The sequence below is a fragment of the Acanthopagrus latus genome, chromosome 3, assembly GCF_904848185.1.
Source record: "Acanthopagrus latus isolate v.2019 chromosome 3, fAcaLat1.1, whole genome shotgun sequence".
Taxonomy (NCBI): domain Eukaryota; kingdom Metazoa; phylum Chordata; class Actinopteri; order Spariformes; family Sparidae; genus Acanthopagrus; species Acanthopagrus latus.
Genome location: NC_051041.1, coordinates 14,080,531 through 14,099,684, shown reverse-complemented (window position 1 = coordinate 14,099,684; position 19,154 = coordinate 14,080,531). Strand labels below are relative to the sequence as shown.

The following is a 19,154-nucleotide window of genomic DNA, read 5'->3' as shown; positions in this document are numbered from 1 at the left end:
ATCCAACCATTTCAATGCCAACTGATGATCGGGTGAAGTTTCGTAGTCCGCAAAACATTTCTGGAGCTTCACACCAAGACAGCAGTGCAGCATTCTCCAAAACAACTGACGTGGAAAGAGACTTGATTTAAAGAGTAAAACAACTGAAAAAGAACATGAAATGGCTCCATACAGCTCGACCAGGGTGTTATCTGAGTCTCTGGAAGCCCTGAGATCCCAAACTGGGTTATGACAGACAAGCTTTATGGACTCATCTCATGCTTTATGTTTTAAAACAAGTCCCCATATACTTCAGTTGACCAAGAGAATGCTGCAACACTGTTTTGCTGTGAAACTCCAGAAAATGGTTTGTGGACTAAGAAAATTCACCCGACTTCCCATCAGCATGACGGCGAGTAGACAGTGACTTTTTTTTTTTTTTTTTTTCATTTTTGAGTGATCTTATCCTTTAATCTCAGCTAGAACCTGCAAGTGCTGTAAAGAAAATTCAGCCTGCACATAATGGGTTATAAATAAAAAACCACAGAGAGCAAGAAAACACTAAATCACAAATCAGACGTCACATTTGTGTTTACTTACATTGATTTTTCAATTGACAATTAGACAGTCACACTGACATCATATTTGATCCATGTGTTGGATCCAACAAATACAAAAATACTTGTTAATCATATTCTTCACTTCCTTCATCACGGTATAAGGCCACTGGTGTCACTGACAGCATTAATACACCAGACACGGTGTCAAATTCCAGCATTATCATTTGTGCATGTTTAAAACACAGATATGTCATTTTTTTTTCCTTTTAAAAACAGGAGATGCGTGACCGCTGTTCTACGGTGGATAAAACCCATATCTAGTAAAATCAGCCACTTTACAGATTCAAGTGCTCTAACAGATCGCTGGAACATCGTTACTGTTTACGACACAGATTTGGTTGATATAAAAGCCCTATATGACCTGCCAGAGATACTGTCCCTGACTGGCTAATGTGAATTTTACTGCGGTTGCATGTGCCGTATCACATTAGCATACAATATAACGCCAGCGTAAAAAAAAAAAAAAAAAGCATTTTACTATGTAGGACATGCCTGGAATAACAGAGGGCCACTGGGGGCAATAAATAAACCCCTTTAATAACAATATAATATTCATATTGCACTCGCAGGCTAAAGACACAACCTGACAGGAACGGTTAAGTCGTCACTTCTTAAGTGCACAACACATAAAGCATGAGGACTGCGTTTAAAGGGCAATTTCACCTGTTCCTGGTGAATCAGACCTCTCGCGGATGAAACTCGCAGCCTTAAATCATGTCAGGGGGAAGCTCACTTGCCTCCCTTAGGCATAAGGAGTAAATTACCACCATACATGATTTTTTAGCTTAATCGCCAAAAACATTCACACAATCCCGTGACAGCTGCCTGTCCACTCCCTCCACGGAGCTGATCATTATGTTGCCACTGGCAATTTGGTCCCTTCCAGTTATCACCAGGAGTTATCTGCACAATCGCGTAACACTCATAATGCCAGCAAAAGCCTTTAAGGACTACGGGGCAGCTGAGTCAAAAATGACGCACGCATTTCTTCTTACAACTAGCTCATGATGCTCTTTATCATTACTGCCATCCCTTTAGGCTTGTGCTATGTGAGAACAGATGTTACCTCGTTCCTGCAACAACATCACCTTTACACATTACCGTACATTTGTTGTATTTGGCATATCAAGGGATTCGGCTCCACTGTGATGCTGCCGAAATGGTCTTTATCCATCCCCCATTTATCTTGCTGTGAGAATACATTCTGAATCAATAGCAAGAAAATCTATTTCGGTCCGATCGTCCCCCTAACACCAACTCCAAACAGAGCTCCTTCAAGGCCAATGGGACGACAGCCTGTGAGGGTTAATGGTGAGGAAGAGGTCACAAATTAAATCTTTCAGTCTCCTCCATTATCTGCATTCCGCTGTCCAAAAACTGTACCCCTGACGACTCACGTTCATAAATCAAACCTCAAGCACGCGAGTAACAAGTGCTCATCCGAGAAGGGTTTTGGCTGGCGCGAGTCCAGAGAGATAAGTCCTCCGCTGCAGACCCTTTGACACCGAGAGGGAGAGGTGGTGATAAAGGATTGGGAGAGGACCAGAAAATCAATCAGGACGCCATCTGGCATCCCAGCACTCTGGAGACACCGACAACTGTCTGCGCCTCTGCCGTGTTTCCCTCAGTCCCTCCGCATAGCCGGAGGGACATGCCACAGAAGTGACCACAGCTTCCGAGCAGAGGCGTCTGTTTCTGATGGATGAAAACAGAGGCGGCGTGCACGAAACAGCACAGGCCACCAGAGTAATGCATGTACACCCAAGGGAATACCTTGTTGCCGGTGCATATGGTATTCTCGGCAGGGGAGCGTACACTGTGAGAGTGAGCAGATACTCTGTCGCAAGTCTAAATACTTTTCTCTTTTTGTGTCATGTCTTTGTCGGACAAAATATGCACTCTGTACGGGAGCATCTTCTTCATCATCTGAACCTAAAGGGATCTCCTTAAATAGAATTATATATTGTTTTACATCAGGCACTTTCTCTGGACACCAAGTAAAAAGTAGGGTGGGGAGGAAGATCCTATTGTTCTGATTTTGGTGCTTATGCACTTGAAGTTGAGATACTTTTGCTGTGACGCTATGAAAAACACTCATTGTCCTCTAGTCTTCTCTAGAAAATACATAATTTATAACAAACATCTGACACCACATGAGGCAAATCCAGCAGATATGGCTACAATTTAGTCTTCTGAAGCTGCACATAATTTAAAAAGCGCAAAAGGCAGGTGCACTACATAGAAAAACAGCCATTACGAAAATTAATTAAAAAAATAAAAACAACAACAAAAAAAAGACCCACGTTGTTTTACCTCGGTTAAAGTTGAACTGCGAAATCCAGTCGATGCAGATCAGAATGAGAGTTTTCAGTAGTTAGGTGAATACGTTGAAGATGTACGAGGTACTTGCATAATGCCTGTGATATAAGGCTTTTTTTTTAAGTCAATAGTATATAAGAGTAGCAAGCACTAAAGGTTCATATCAAAATACCTGAAAATTTGTCCCACTTTCTTTTGACAAGGAATAGGAACACAGTGAGAGAAAGGAAAGGAACCTGCAGCGAGGAGCACTGGCTCCCTCTACAGGAGAAGAAGGGGTGAAAAAAATACCTCCTGATGTGACTCTAAATCACCATGATGTCAGTTACAGAGGTACAAAGTAGTTGTTCCCATGCACACGCGTTTGAGCGCTCGTCCATGTGTGCATAAAGCAACTGAGCAAAATTCATTCTCAAAGACTGTACCAGTCGTGGATTGTTCAGATAAAAAGACAAGAGGAATGTCTGTAACTGTAAAAGTTATCACTCATTCTAAACCATATCCTCGATTAGAAAGAAAAATAATACATATTCCAGTAGGTTCCTGTCTCCCAGCAACAGCATCAAATAAAAAATATTCCCATACATATATATATTTACAAAGTACTTCCTCAGCATAATTATAATCAGCATAATTTCCTATTGGGCCATTAAATCCAGCTGGCACAAAAAATGTGCAAAGTTGATGACTGGAAGGAAGCACAGCAGCTTCTTCCTTTGGGCTCCTTTAAGAGCAAGGCAAACATGTCAAAAAAACACTTAATCCACTCATATCCCTCCTCATGATACTGGTCCTGAATAGAAATATGTTCTAGGTAAAAAATACCATTATATTCTCTCCTCAAAGAACCACTTTTGGTGGGGGCTGTCGGAGCAGGGCTGGAGTGAGGGGGCCGGCGTCCCGTTGTCTGTCTTGTCCAACGCCTGAACACACTTCTGGCTCATTACATGGTACAGACTCCCATCCTGAAAACAAGCAGGTGGAGAATATGCATCATCAAGGACCTGAATATTTATAATCCTGAAAAACAAAATCACCGGATGGCGAGCGTTTGCTTGATTATGGCAGTAATCACACTCAAGATTGTGTTGGTCAAACTTAGATTAGGACAATTTCACATGATTACCGTGTCACTTTGGAAACATCAGACATGCGCTGACCTTTTACATTATCATAGAAACCAGCCACCTAAAAATGCCTGTTTTTTTTCCCCATCAACATCCATGAATTATTCCGTGAGAAATTAAACAGAAATGTTGAAAAACATCCTATACCACAATGTTAAAGATAGAGAGAAAACAATCCTGGACCCGCAAGTTAATGAGGTCTATTTTGGAACAAGGACCCTCCGTCACTTGACTCCTGTCGAAATCTGTTTTTTTTAGTTTTTGTATAATCCTGCTGACATCCAAACAAACAAAACAAATAAACATACAAACAAACATCAGTGAAAACCAAACCTCTGTGGCAGAGGTAAGTAATGTTGTATAATACATATAACAATAATATACAATGTAATACATGTAAAGAGATGATATATGATGCGTATTGTAACGTTGCTTTTATTTGGTATATATGGCCAAAGAGTGCTGCTGAGAAAGGAAAACAGGACTGAAGACAAAACGAGAGCATCAATCTGACACAGAAAGCAGCCCAATAATCAGTTTATCGCAATTATCTTTTTATAATCACTAGAAGCCAACATCATAATTGAAAATAAAATTTGATTCAATACCCGGCCCTACTCTTGGCAACAAACAGTTTCAAGAAGAAGCTATTAGCACGGTATAATACATGTCTGAAGGGAACGAACTGCTGCTCATAAAGCAAAATTACATCATTATTTATCTCCGACATCTTTTTGGGAGTGTTTTTGGAGCACCACAGTTCACTAGTGGAACACACACACACAGACCCTGACTGATCTGCCTGTTCACTCTGCATTTATATCTGTACTGTCCAATTCTCCTCCCCTCTGCCTCTTGCAGCCCTTGTTACATCCATTCCATCCTCACTGGATCCATTTACATTTAGACAGTGTGCTTTAGCAACTCTCGTCTTTGTGGAGCGACTGCGCTCAACACATGCTAAACAAGTCCTGGCATTGTGTGGTGAATACGCCCGGCCCGGCTGGTGCTCTATGATTTAGGGCTGAGTATCAGACACACTGGCACTAGACACCTGTGCAGCAGCTCTGCTATATGACATGACTTTGAGTCGGAAACATAAATTGCATTTTGGACGCAGTGATTCAGTTTTCTCTGCTCTGATCCAGTTATCACACTTAAATGATTTACATTATCATAGTGTGAATTTGAAAGGAAATAACTCTGCTGGTTATACAGTGCTTTATCAAGAAAATAATTATATAAGGGCAAACTAAATATATCACCCTGCTCTTGTATCAGTTAAGAAGGAAAGGCATATCATAATATATAACTTAAAAACGCCTTCTTTGCCACTGTGTCACTTCCTGTCTCGTTAATTCTTCACTGCTGTCCAACCACATTCGCTGCCTCACCGGTTCAATCTGGATATAACAGATACAGACAGTAAAAACAGAATTATGGTCCTTACATCTCGGAAGACAAATTTCTGGTCCGCAGGTACAGGCTGCCCTCGTTTTCTACACTGTTGCACAGTCAGGTAGGTGCTGATGTTGTCGCCCGCGATGCATCCGGCGGGTTCCCTCGTGTTGTAGCGGATCTCGCCATCCGTGGAGTGCTCAAAGAACTGCAGCAGGGGACGAAACAATGAGTTTTAACTTGTTGAAATGTTTTTGCTGAAGAAGAAACTATGAAAGGAAAAGGTTTTTTTTGCATGTGACTCAAGTGGGAATGTATATGAGTCAAACCTTCATGAAAAAGCATAATTACAAAGAAGGAGGCCCTTTTAAGATATATTTTTGTTTTCGTCTCAAACTCATTTTCAATGGGAGTGCATGGGGCACTTTTACGATAGCCACAAAATCGCTATTTTTAAAAACACTAAGAAGGCTCGACACATCATGAAACTTTGCTCGTAGTATCACCAGGGTCTCTACACACAGCTCAACTGAACCACATACACTCTACCCAGACGTGTCGATCCCCGAGTACATCTTGGCTGCCATGAGGACGGCTACAAAGTTTCATGCTGTGTTCTTTGTGTTTTAAAAATAGAGATTTTGATGCTATCGTAAAAGTTCCCCATGCACTCGCACTGAAAATGACTTTGACCCGAAAAGGAAAATACGGTCAATCTTAAAGGTGCCTCTTTCATCATAATTATGCTTTTACACGAAGACTTGACTCATATACATTCACAATTAAAAGCCTAGGTTGCTTCTTGGCGAGAGTTTCACTGAAACTAAGAACCCGCATTTCATTTTCGCAATATAGACAGAAGGATGTAATTTCTGTCACAGAGCATGTGAACATGAATATGTATGTATGCATGTATATGGTGTGGAGAAAATATATACAGCAGCCAAGCAAATGGACAGAGTGTACTGACACACACACACACACACACACACACACACACACACTGCTGGTGTATGCGAAGACTATGAATAAAACTGATGAACATGATGCTGAAAAGTGCAGAGCCCTCTCATAAAGCAGTCGGCACAAGCACTGCTGAATCCACTTCCGACAGAGATAACATCCGTGTGTGTCCGCAGAGGGCTGCTGGAGTAACAACGTTACATTTCATGGTGCTTCCTGGTGTACTGTCAACCACAGAGTACAAAGGTGTTGTCACGCACGCACACACACACACACACACACACACACACGCTTCTTTGTTTCGGCAAGGCCATCGTATCATTTTTCCACCTGGGATGAAGGAACTAGTCTTCTGCTCTCAGCTGTGTCAGATTACTACTACAAGACTTCCTGATTTACAGTGAAATAAGGTGACTGTGTTACTTTGGGTGATAAAAGAGAAGAAATGACTTCATGACTACTTCTTTTATACTGGAATAAAACTTAATTAAAGTTCATTGCAGCGTGGACAAAACAGCATTTAACCTACACAAAATGTAGTTTTGTAGTTTCTGTATCTTGAACTGCCAACTGTGAATCCTAAGACTAGCCTTCTCAGATAAACTGACGAATAAAATTGTGTTGTATGGTAGCACTTTCAATAAATGGCAGATCTACAGTGCATTACAGACACATTCCAAAGACATTATGATGCATTTATCAGGCTTTATGACTTTCAGATCATACAATTGCTAACTACTTCATGTAGCGCTGTCGTGTTCCTTTAAGATTACACAGTCATCCTATGACGCTGTATTTGATTTTATAGACATTATTCCATTTCAGAAACTTACCATTTGTAATCTTTTATGTGTTAACGCAGTTTTCTATACATCTTTATAACAGGCTAAAATTACAGTCATTACTATGTGCCGTGTACCCTCCGACTACCTCGCAGATTTTTTCTTTTCCTGTTGTCACTTTCGCATGGAGGTATTATACATTATGCCCACCATTTATAATACTTAAATATACTTGAATATATCATTATTTATAATCATGCATCCCAACTTATAGTAGGGTTTATTAAGAGTTACCTTTAGCAACCTCTTTCTGTCCCATTTGATTATTTGGAAGTAGACATAAGGTGTTAGCCCATTCATTAGCTTGCCTGTGTCTGTTGTAAAGCACAAAAACACTCTTATTCATTAAGCTTTATGGGTCAGCCATAGGGAATATAAAAGTCTCAAGACTTTTTTCTTTTTTTGAATATGGCCCATTTAGTTGAATAGAGCCTTCTAAATTGCATTATAATGTCTTATGAATGTGCTTGTCATACATTATAAACTTGACCTACATAGAAAGTGTTACTTTTTACGGGTTTATGGCCTGAAAGACTGACGTCCATTACCTGGTTCTGACCCATGCCATGACACGGGTAGAGGATGACCCTTTGGCCCACCACCTTGTTTTCATCTAGAGGGTTGTAGTCAAAACAGTAGTTGGTCTTGCCCCGGCTCTTCAGCTGTAACGAGCGAAAAGCAGACGCGTCACTCGATCTTTTTAGGCACTGTTAAACACAGCTTTCAGAATCTCATACATGGGTGAGGAAAGTTCATCTTATTTTAATGAAATACCACACTTTGATAAGTCCCGCCTGTGCGCTGCTCGGCTTGATTAAATCCGAATTAAACTGGTGAGAACTGGTAAATCCAGACTCATAATTTAAACCTGACGATCGAAGACTCAGACGTGTACTCACCATTCCAAACATGCCTGGCCTATCCTCTGGGACACTAAGCTCTGGGTAAATATTATCCAGATACCACTTGAAGTTCTGACAGCGCAGTTTCTCTCTGAGCTTCCTCCGGTCTGTCACGTCTCCAAAGGCCTCCTAGAAACAAAGACCACAATCAATAGTTCCACATTTCTTTTTTCCACTTTTCTGCTGTAATACCCTGAGATCCAAAACGATGCGTTCATAAGGAGACCCGACTTGCTGTAAAATGGATATTACATGAGGTGAGGATCAATTAACAGCATCTTATATTCAAGACCGCATGTGTGCACGCTCTCGATGCAGTGAGCATCAGACAGCTGCAGTGTCAGAGGATACATTTATAGCATCGTTCTGCACTGAATTGGTATACAATAGCACCATCTATAGTTGTTTCATAACTCTGCACAATTACATCCCTTATAATGACACGGCGGTCTTGACAAATAGAGCTGCCAGTGTGCGTCTTGTTTGCAGCACTGAGTAATGCACAGTTCTCCAACCTATTTTATTTGAATTTTAAAGTTTCTTAGTGTTTATTTCATTTGCAATTTTTTTATTTTTCATCTTCTTTTACGTTGGCAAAGGTTTAGGGGTTACACTTACACTTACGTGTTTTCGGATTTTTCAACCCTGAGACCTGGTTTAAAAAAAGTGTGCTTTCAGGCACTGCGTTTACAGGATCCACAAGGACGATCGGCCAAAACCACTCGTGTGTCCTGGCCAAACAAGAGTGAACAAGACTGTCTGTATGTGTGCGTGGTAGTAAATGCAAACGATGTGTGTGTCCTCAGATAAAAAACCTTTATGCATATCTAGTTGCATACACCATCTGTTCCCTGCTGGAGCAAACGGTTCAACAGCACTGCCGAATGATGGATGCTAGTGGTTCGCCCAAGCTAATTAGCACTACATCAGTTGATTTGGTCAAGACAGGGATTCCCAAAGGAGAGAGGAGGGGACCATTTGGAGGACAGTAAGGACCATTGGAGGACAAAATTAAGGACCAGTACAGCTCCCACTTAAATGTCAATAAAGAGCAAATGTAAGCGTAACTAGTGGTCTGATGACGATCCTGTATATGGATCAGCAACAGGTAAAACTAAAAGGAGCATTTCAGGGCCAATCTAAAGTACATAAGAGGGGGGAGAGGTGTCAATTAGGTGGGAGTGAAGAGGAAGTCGGAAAACAAAAGAAGCGTGCTTACAGATTCACTCTTTTGTCTGAGTCATCTCTGAAAATGAGACACTGCTGCATTTTAAATCTAGTTTATTTCGGTTTCACACCGCCTTGTTACTAATTAATCAGGAGTTGTAAGCATAGCTCACATGGAGTGACAGGTAGCTCATCAACGTCAGTTTCTGTGACACCCGAAAGCTGAAAACCACAAATATAATATTTATGGGTTTTTTTCAGAGCTGATAACGATTATTAGGCGACCAATAACCAAGTACAATTCTGAGGTACGTAACTTGACTATTTCCATTTTCTGCTACTTTATATTTCCACACATTACAATTTAAAAAGGCAAACATTTTAATTTTTTAACAACTACATTTATTTGCTTACTTTAGTTATGAGCTACTATCGTAATAGTGTTGTAATAAGTGTTGATAGACTATTACTCATGTCTTGTGATCTATCACATAGTGGGTCAGAGCCAAAGAATTGCATTTTCAAAATGTTTTTATTTCATCAGAAAGTGGACAAAAACCTGAATATCAGATCTGATCATTGCCCAGGCTGATAATCAGTTAATCCCTGATCTGAAAACTCTGAGAAACAGCAAAAATAAGATCAATTAGATCCTGGATTGTGTCATAGAAGATAAGAAGAAGAGTAGCAGCAGCAGTGTGTGTTTAGAGGCTTTGGTGTATTGAGTTTGTCGTGCCACTGCAACGCTGGCAAGGCCGCCTCCTCTTAGGGAGATGAGCGCCACCTGATCTGTGTTTAGAGAGCGTCTCTTCTTAACTACACTGTCACAGCCCAGCCCCTCCCTTGCATGCACACACACAAAGGCAGGGCACCCCATGGGTTCGCACTGCTCTCACCCTGTCAAGGACAGGTGGGTGACACCCGTTGGCACCGAGTGACAACGGAAAGGTGGTAATCACACACCGGAACGCCCTGACACCCCGTCACCTTGGGTGTCTGCCGCTCATGTATCCCAAGTGTCACTTAATCAGAGGAGCTTTTACACCGCAGCGGGAGTGCGGTGTGTTAATGTGTGTGCAGTTTGTGGGCCCATGTCATTTTGTGCATGTGGCTGTGTGTGACCGAGATTGTGTACATTGGTGAGATCAAGTGATTAATCAGTCCTACAGTTTTGTAATGACTGCAGCTGTACAAAAAAAACACACACTGCCTTCACAGAACTCCATAGAGAAAAAACAAATCATTTAGTCATTAACATGCGTGTTTAAAAATAGTTTTAGTTATGTGTTTGATACCAGCAGCACATTAACACATGCACACACACACACACACACACACCATCTGTGCAGACTCACCAGTCGTGCGTGGGGGCTTCGATGGTAGTACACCTCTTTGTATTCATCCATCCAGACCTCAGCGGCTCTCACGCTGTTTGCCAGAGCTTTGCTCCGTGAGTAAGGGGCCTTTTTAGGGAACACATGACCCACATGGGAGCAGGGGTGGATCTCCAAGCTGCCCCCACACTGCCAAATCTAAGAGACATCAACAACACCACCGGCACCAGGAGGATTTGGTTAGCCTCTCGCCCATGATTCAATCATTCAATCGTGCTACACAAAGCACAGCCTTGTTATGGAGGAGTTGGGAAACAGAAAAGCTGTTTTGTTGTTGACGCAAAATATTTTTGGGTCCTTCCCTTGAGGACATTTGGTTTTAGAGGGAAGGGATCTTCAAATTCTTCACTGTAATTAAAGTATTAGGATTTCTGGCATGTTTTCGCTGGTTGTTCAGCTATAATTCTTTCAGGATCGTCATCACATGATGCAGGTCATGGAAAATTTTAACCAGATCCCGCCCTGCCTTTTTGTTGCTGTGTGTTGCATTGTCTAATGCTGTGCATATTGCATCTCAGTATGGAGACACTATATGAGTTACGAATATTCATCATTTCTCACCCTGAAGGAGAACTCCAGGTTCTCTCCTCCCCACACCTCCATCCCAGTGTCGTATGTCCCCAGGTAATGGAAGTACCTCTTGCTCACAGCAAACAGACCCCCTGCCATAGTCGGAGACCTGAAAAATGATACATTTTTAAGTTATGACTTGCCTGCAGGAGAAAAGTTAAACATCAGTAGAGGGGTGGGAACAAGCTGACAGTATTGGGTTTAAGTACCTGATGACATCAGTGGGTGAGCGTCTGCGTTTCTGTTCATGCTCTGGAATGGTATGCCAGGTAAACACCAACCGCCAGTCAAACCCCCCGATCTGAGGTTCACCGGAGTTCCCTAAATACTGGAACGTGTTCCAGTCGATCACATCAATGACAGGACACACCACAGCCGATGGCTCCTCTTTGATTCTGCAGCGGAGAGGAGAGAGAGGCTGTTGACAGGGAGAAGCAGTGCTCTGAAGCAAGAAAATTGTTCATCCCAAATGTCAACATTTTTTGCTGCCCTCGCTCTGAAGAGAGCCCAGTTACTGAGCATACTGAGTCTGAGTCAAATACATAACAGCACTCCTTTAGCTGACTGGTGGAGGTTCAGTGCTTTCACCCCATGACACGTCTGTTTGGCTGAGGGAGAGTCTTTCAAACCACAAGGCCACACTCTGACAAATTACACGGAGGAAAAAGTCTCTGAATTCTCTCGCTGAGACTTTTCTGACCTGTGGAGGAGAGGCTCTAACCAGCCTTCATGACACTCGCAGTGACAGTCGAGGAAGGTCAGCACATCTCCCGTGGTAATGGACGCCCCCAGCAGCCGGGCCCGCACCAAGCCCTCCCTCTTGGTGGCCCGGATGAGACGCACCTTCCGCAAACCTGCGATGTGCTTCTCCAGTGGCTCCTTCAGATGCGCTTCAGGAAACAAAACAAGTACGCAAATGAACAACACATCGGACAAACGTGTGCGTATGGCGGCCAAGATCGCACTGAGAGCAGTTTCTCAATATCAAAAGAATAAATGGAACAGGGCCAAGAAAACCATCACAATCTGCTACCAGCTTTAAGCAGCAGCTGGCAAAGCTGATTACCAAAGGAAGGAAAATGGTGTTTAACAGTGTTTGATACACAGTTATGATCATCCATCAGATGGTTTAGCGCTAACACACTAACACAGCAATACTTGGATGGGTTTTGATAATAAAATGGCTTTGATAAGTTATCTCACTAATCTGTCGCCCTTAAAAAGGCAGTCGGCACCCACACTAGTGTTCTGATCCTTTTGTTCCAATGTTGATTTAGTGGAGAGGACAAAAACACATCTGGACTTCTATTACATTTAACATCATTTAAATCTTTGTTCTTGCTCTAAAATGTGACTGTGAATACTGAGTGGTTTTTATGCACTTCCTTATCAAACACATAAAATTACATCATCCGAAACTTAATTCCTTGGTTTATTTGTACACCACAAAGTATTGCATGGTCAATGTTAGCGAAGAGGGAGAGGCTGGCATGCCTCATGTCTTGGGTCAGCAGCCAAACATTTTAAGAACCACTCCCTTAAAGTGTTTCAGCTTGTGACATCAGCATGGGCACAGAAAACAACTAAGGACACAAGATGAACTCCTCTAGTGTAATTCATCCACAGAACGAATGCTGGGTTCTCCATTTCCTTCCTATCAGACATATGACAGTGTGATGAAAAAGAATGCACACTACCAGGGTTCTATGTGCCACCAATGTCTGTGAGTCTATCAGGATGTGTATTGAGTTTCCCTTTAGTTTCACTACCTGTCACAACCTGTCCATTTGACTTTCGTAATGGCGAGCGCGTCCATCTCCTCTCCTCCCGCCTGGTTTACCCTGACAAACCGGCGAGTGCCACCTGTCTGTGTGCCTCCTTGTGTGTCCTTCTCACAGTCCTCCCTGACAACCTGCCTGCCTGTCAGTCAAGCCTGTCAGCGCCCCTCCATCATACCTCTGTCGCTGTAGTCGTCCACCAGCACCACTTCCTTCAGCAGGATGTCGGGCGACGTCTCCAGCACGCTGTGGACCGTCCGCAGCAGGGTGGACCAGGCCTCGTTGTAGAAGGCGATGACCACGGATGTTGTGGGCAGGGACCGGTAGTCATACTTCAGATCTCTGCAGCTGCAATTTAGGAAGAATTCTCATTGTTAGGAGACCAACAGCGAGGATGGTGTGACTAGGTTGTACAGAGATCTAGCTTTGGGTCATAGGTAGAAAACATTCAGGTTAGGCAGTGAGGGCCAATTACTCAGCTCCAGCAACAACTGATTTAGTTATACTCATTTAAGGACTACAATGTCTCAGTGGCTGATACTTTGTTAGCAAGATCTGAACTTTTCCTGTGATCAAAATCCACTTGATATGTACATTCCTTGACACCACTCAAGCAGTGACTTACAGCGGGTTCCATCTCTCCGGCAGCCTGCGGTGCAGCGACACTCTGTCACTGACATAAGTGTTAATCTGATGCTTTTTGATGCTCTCCTCCTCTTTCCTCTTCTCCTCTCCCCCCAGATTCAGCTTGACGGCTCGCCCCATTTCCCCCGGGGCGTCCAAATCCAAGGGGGGCTTCTCGTCGACGGGTCTCTTGAGCCGTTCATTATCCCCTCCTCTCTCCCCGGGGGCCTCCCGTCGTCGATTTGCCTCGCTCGCGTCCCCGGAGTTGTGCCTGGAAAAAATGAGGTATCCCACTAACGTGACGCCGAGGAGGCAAAAAAGTAACTTGGAGCGGGTCCTCCTTCCGCAGACTGCCATCGTGTCGCTTCCTGCCTCGGTGCAGAGTCCTGCCGGGGTTTCATGCCCAGTGGAACTGGCCTCCTCCGCTGGCACCTCCCGCTACCGCTGCCGCCGCTGGAGTGACCCCTTCAGCTTCACCGACCTCACTTTTCCGTTTCACCGCCTCGGGTTCCCTCCGCATACTTTCAGGCGCTTTAAATGCGAGTTAGAAAAAAAAAAGAAAAAAAAGTTTTCCGAGCCAGCGCGCGCCACCCAGACCGTTCGTAACTTCAAAGCCAAGCGAAAACCTGGTCGTTCTTATCTTGACGGACGTTGGAGCAGGACACTCCTCCTCCTCCTCCTCCTTCCCCTTCCTCCTCCCTCTTAACGGTGTCTGCCTTCACGAGAAGTGTGAAACGGATTAGGAGCTCGGATTTGTTTTATCTCCTGGGATTAGCTAGCTAAAACTACCTGTGGGCCCCATATGGAAACTGAACTAATCTAGGTCAAATCAAAAACCCCGTCCGGCGTTTCGTTCGGTTTTTCAACGACAAAATTAAAAGTTAATTAGACGCACGTCAAGTCCGTCCCCGGGAACAAGACGTCCGTCCAGCTGCCGTGTCGTTAAACCGTTGGGTATGTAGCGGTACTAGAGGCGGTTGGAGGGTACAGGATGAAGTTTGCCTCCGGGCTGCTTGAACTTGAGTGAAAGTTTCAACCGTCATGCTAGCTAAAATAGCAGCTACGTTTTCCGGTTGAGGAGTGTCAAAGTAAAGCTCTGCCTGAACTGCACTGTGACGCAATTTAACAGGTAACAGCACGTAAGAGACAGTGTAGTCGTTTTATTCCCTGGGACGAATTAAATTGTCGTACAGTTTTGTTTTGTTTTTTCAGAGGCATATAAGAATGCATACAATGTCGTGTTTTCTGTTACACAAAATAGAGACCGTGATAAACAGTATCTAATTGTGTGTTTTTCCAGTTAAGATGCCCAGTCACTTCTCATGTACTTCTGTGTGGGTTGCCGTCACCATCGACGGTGCTGTAATATTAGTTGCTGCTAATCTCCAACGATTATTTTTAATTTATAAAATGACGGCGCTGTAGTTGTTCTTCTTGATCTCCTCTTGATCGAGTTGGTTCGCGCTTTTAACTTTAAGGCGATATAGTTAAAACGGAAGTTACATGTATTTGCCTCGTGACTAATTGAAGTTTAACGCCGGTAAATCTTTCAGAGGTGGCAAATATTGACAGTACTAACAGTACTAACTGACACTTTAAACAGGTGACTTTCAATGAACGTTTTTTCCCAGTATCAGATACAGAGCGATATTTTATAGACCTCTTCCGGGTACGTCACGCTGATAGAATTTATATTTTCTATAACAACCGCTTTAATGACCCTGGGAAAACCCAGGATCGACGAAATCATTTGCCCCGGTGGTCGTATTTCATTTCATATGCAGCTAGCTGTCCCTCATATGAAACTGATATGAAAACTCTTGACACCAAAGATGAAATCTGACACAAAATGTATGTTTAAGCAAATTAAAATGCTAAATAATTAAGGCGACCATTCAGGGGCGAGAAGGTAATTTGAGTGGCATAGTGTTTGATCGAGCACACTTATTGTGAAAATTACAAAAGGACACGGGTAGGCAACAAGTCAGCCGGAGTGTTGTAATATGCCACGGCAGACTGGGCTCGTCGTGTCTGTCAGAGAGACAATATTAACGTGAATGCATGAGGGCGTTTTCATTTAGGCCCGGATGATGGATAACATTTTCCATGCAACAGATATTTGGTGCAAACGTATTAACGGGGAAAATCAAACAATGGTGACTTTGAATCAGGCACCTTTGGGCCAAGTTATTATCATCATCTCCTTCGTGTGGCTCCATAGCAGACAGCTTAATTAATTCAAGACAATAGGACTGAAAGCCTGTCATAGTTGCCTTCATATTAAAAATGTGTCTTTCATTTTTACTGTATGCACTTGAATTAAACCAGTTCCTTCTCTGCGAGGACAAGGACGTGGTAGACCAGATCCACCTGTCATGACAGACAGATCCTGCTAACAGGGACGGTGGCAAACACACACAGAGCGCAACCTAAAGGTCATGAGGTTTAAAGCCTTCAAAGCACTAAATCTATCCCAAAAAGAGAAACATTTATAAGATAGCAGCTAATGGGATTGAAGCCGAGGTTCGAACAAGCTGCGATCAAGCAACCACAGAGGCTGTAAATAATGTGAAAGATATAGGAGAGGGTGAAATAGTCTGAATTATGGTTGGGTTGGGTCCTGTCGTACACTGATGGAGGCATAAACAGACGTTTCTATTAAAGAGACCTGCTGTCAGTTCGAACCCTTACAACAAGAGTATACATTATTAAGTAAACTTGCTTAAATTCAACTATGTTTCCCCACATATAATTTATATAATAAGTACCCTTATATCAATGTACCGACAGCATACTTGTCAGTGCACTACTTCAGCACTTCTTGGGACTAAAATGGCCCACCTCTTGGTAAGTGTACTATGCTTTAGTAGTAAACCGTGAGCACACAACTAGTGTACATCTAAGTTTTATTTTGCTCTGCAACTACACTAAACTAAGTTATTCTTTAATTTACTAGTTGTGTAAATCTAGTCCACTTTCTAGTGAGTGAAAGCATAATATATGATAATATAATATATATAATAAGAGTATTAAGCTTTGAGTACGCAATTACTTTACATCTAAGTGAGCTAGAGGGGGTGACATGCAGGAAAGGGCCTTGAATTAGAAACCCAGGCCACTGCACTGTGATCCATACTATGAGTGAGGTAGACTGTTTACCCGTTAAATACTAATTTAATAGTTTTAGTCTACAAGTATACTTGTAAGTTTTCATGAGTGAACTTAATGTCAAACCTCAAAGTATACTCCTAGGTTACAATTTAGGCATAATTTCTGATACTTACCTTAAACTGGACTTTGAGTTGACTTGAAGTTAACTCATATATACACAACTTCAGCAAAAGGTTAATAAGTACACAAATAAACCAAATATAGCTTAATTAGAGAAACCAAAGAATACTTAAGTATATCTTTGCTAAGTATATCTCTGATAAGTACATCAAAGGTAAACTGACAGCATACTCTTTTTTATTATTATTATTAAATAAGTATACTAATAACGCACTTTGTCTAAGTGTATTTTTTCTGAGGTAAAAGTACATAAGCCAGTGTGTAAACAGATGGATGAAGTAAACAACTGTTGTCAAGCAGTAGTCGGAGAAGATTGCATTCATGCAGCAGGTCACAGGAAGACAGCTACAGCAGCATCAAAAGGACAACAATCACCTCACGCACTATTTATAGCATACCGTGAACACAGATCTGTACAGTGACCGATTCAGCCTTACTGGAACAACTGATCTGCTGAATAAATACTTCCTCTTTAGGTTTTTTTCTGTTTCTTTCCCTGCTTCATTACTCAAGCTCTACACAGCTTTATGGTTTCCTTTTTTTTCCTTCATCACACTTCATGATTTACAGTATAATTCACTTTCTTTTTGAAAAAGGAAGGGAGTATCTTTTAAGTGCTGACACTTGACCGGTCTCAGCTAAGTAGCATGTTTCTGTTGTTGTTCGGATTATTACCATGAAAATAACACATTATTTAAAAATATATAATATTACCTGAAATATGATCTATCCACGCATGCCTCAGGGTCAGTGATGCTATCACTTTAAACCATCATGTTAGTATTAAACAATTTATACAGATAAACAAAATTCAACACACTGTCACATGACTACAATCCTTTCACCAAACTCCTTCAATATCCTTTCTTACTTGAATAGCTTCATTCACACTACATTAAATGTGGATCAGGGGGAGAGTAAACGCACCATGCAGTTTGATGTACATTGTAGCTAATGCTAATTATCATCTCAGCCCACAGACCAGGGGTCAGCGACCTTTACTATTAAAAGATCTATTTCTGCCCCTGTCCCTCGCCAAAGAAATCTGTCTGGAGCTGCAGATTTTATGTGTGTCTTATAATGAAGCAGTCTAGAAAATCAAAATTAGCCTATCAAGATTATTAATAAGCCTAAATGAGAATTCATTTATGTTTTCATGTTGCAACTCTGTGGTGGGCTGCTTATGCTGACAGTATAAGTTACTTGAACTGTGTATTTCCATTTGAATGATGCCACATTTTGGTGCATTTATGAAACAAAAGAACTAGCCATAACCATATATGCAAACCTCCTTAAATCCTCCTTGTGTGTGTGTGTGTGTGTGTGTGTGTGTGTGTGTGTGTGTGTGTGTGTGTGTGTGTGTGTGTGAGAAGATGTACAAATTAAAAACTAGCCTTGTTTGATAAGATATAGTGGCAGGCTAGATTTAAAAACAGTAAAAAATTAAAATAAATGATAATAAAAAAACAATGCAGTTAAATTTTACGTTATTCCATTTCACTGTGAGTTAAGCCTCCTTTTTTTTTTTATTCTAAATTATCAGCCACATACAGTAATCAACCCTCGGGCTTGAGCACAAATCACAATGACATTACCTCAGGAGCATTCAATTAATCACAACTTGATAAACTAGATGTCATTCTTGCGTGTAGACTGCACATTTTTTACTGTCAGAGAATGTAAGAATCACTGTAGGCCTGAAACAGTGATGATGTTATAAAAAATATATATATACAATTCACTTCCATGTAATATGAGAAAGTCAAGGGGAACCACTGCAGAGGGGCAAAAGAGTCACATGCGACTCCAGAGCTGCAGGTTGCAGACCCGTCAGATGTTCAGAAAAAAAAAAAAAAAATGGATGTACAGATTTACTTAAACATTAATTTAATCTGACAGTGGCACTAGTTTAATTCTTCTAAGCCTTACCCTTTGGCCAGTTTATGGACTCTGGCCTGCTACATTGATGTAGAAATGGATGTACTGAATACTGTATCTGGCTATTCGCTTTCCTACCAGTAGGTGGTGCCAAATGACAGTGAATACTGTAATCCCTGTCTGAAGGGAGGAGGAGTGGGGATGGTGTGACAGCCTGTCAGTAGATGCCACTGTCTTTAGCAACTTCACACAGCTGTTTCATGTTGTTGTTTAAACTTTCACAAAAGAAAAAGTGACAAGTA

At 42.0% G+C, this 19,154-nt stretch overlaps 1 protein-coding gene across 1 annotated transcript; it reads right to left on the bottom strand.

Annotated features, from left to right (window-relative positions):
* Nucleotides 1-552: 552 nt before the first annotated feature.
* Nucleotides 553-16,554, bottom strand: galnt12 (UDP-N-acetyl-alpha-D-galactosamine:polypeptide N-acetylgalactosaminyltransferase 12). Its single transcript, XM_037093245.1, has 10 exons — nucleotides 13,685-16,554; nucleotides 13,238-13,407; nucleotides 11,982-12,171; nucleotides 11,491-11,676; nucleotides 11,273-11,390; nucleotides 10,673-10,849; nucleotides 8,148-8,279; nucleotides 7,797-7,910; nucleotides 5,496-5,651; nucleotides 553-3,883 (listed from the first exon to the last, which is right to left on the bottom strand). Exons 1-10 carry the CDS (start codon nucleotides 14,038-14,040, stop codon nucleotides 3,746-3,748), a joined length of 1,737 nt encoding a protein of 578 aa, XP_036949140.1. The 5' UTR covers nucleotides 14,041-16,554; the 3' UTR covers nucleotides 553-3,745.
* Between the last annotated feature and the right edge of the window lie 2,600 nt (nucleotides 16,555-19,154).

Bases quoted from the DNA above. Each gene is read 5' to 3' on its own strand.
- galnt12 (XM_037093245.1), bottom strand. From the start codon at position 14,040: ATGGCAGTCTGCGGAAGGAGGACCCGCTCCAAGTTACTTTTTTGCCTC. The intron at 13,408-13,684 runs GTAAGTCACTGC...CCTAAATTGCAG, and splicing joins CCGGAGAGATGGAACCCGCT to CTGCAGAGATCTGAAGTATG. The intron at 8,280-10,672 runs GTGAGTCTGCAC...CTTTGTTTCTAG, and splicing joins GAAGCCCCCACGCACGACTG to GAGGCCTTTGGAGACGTGAC.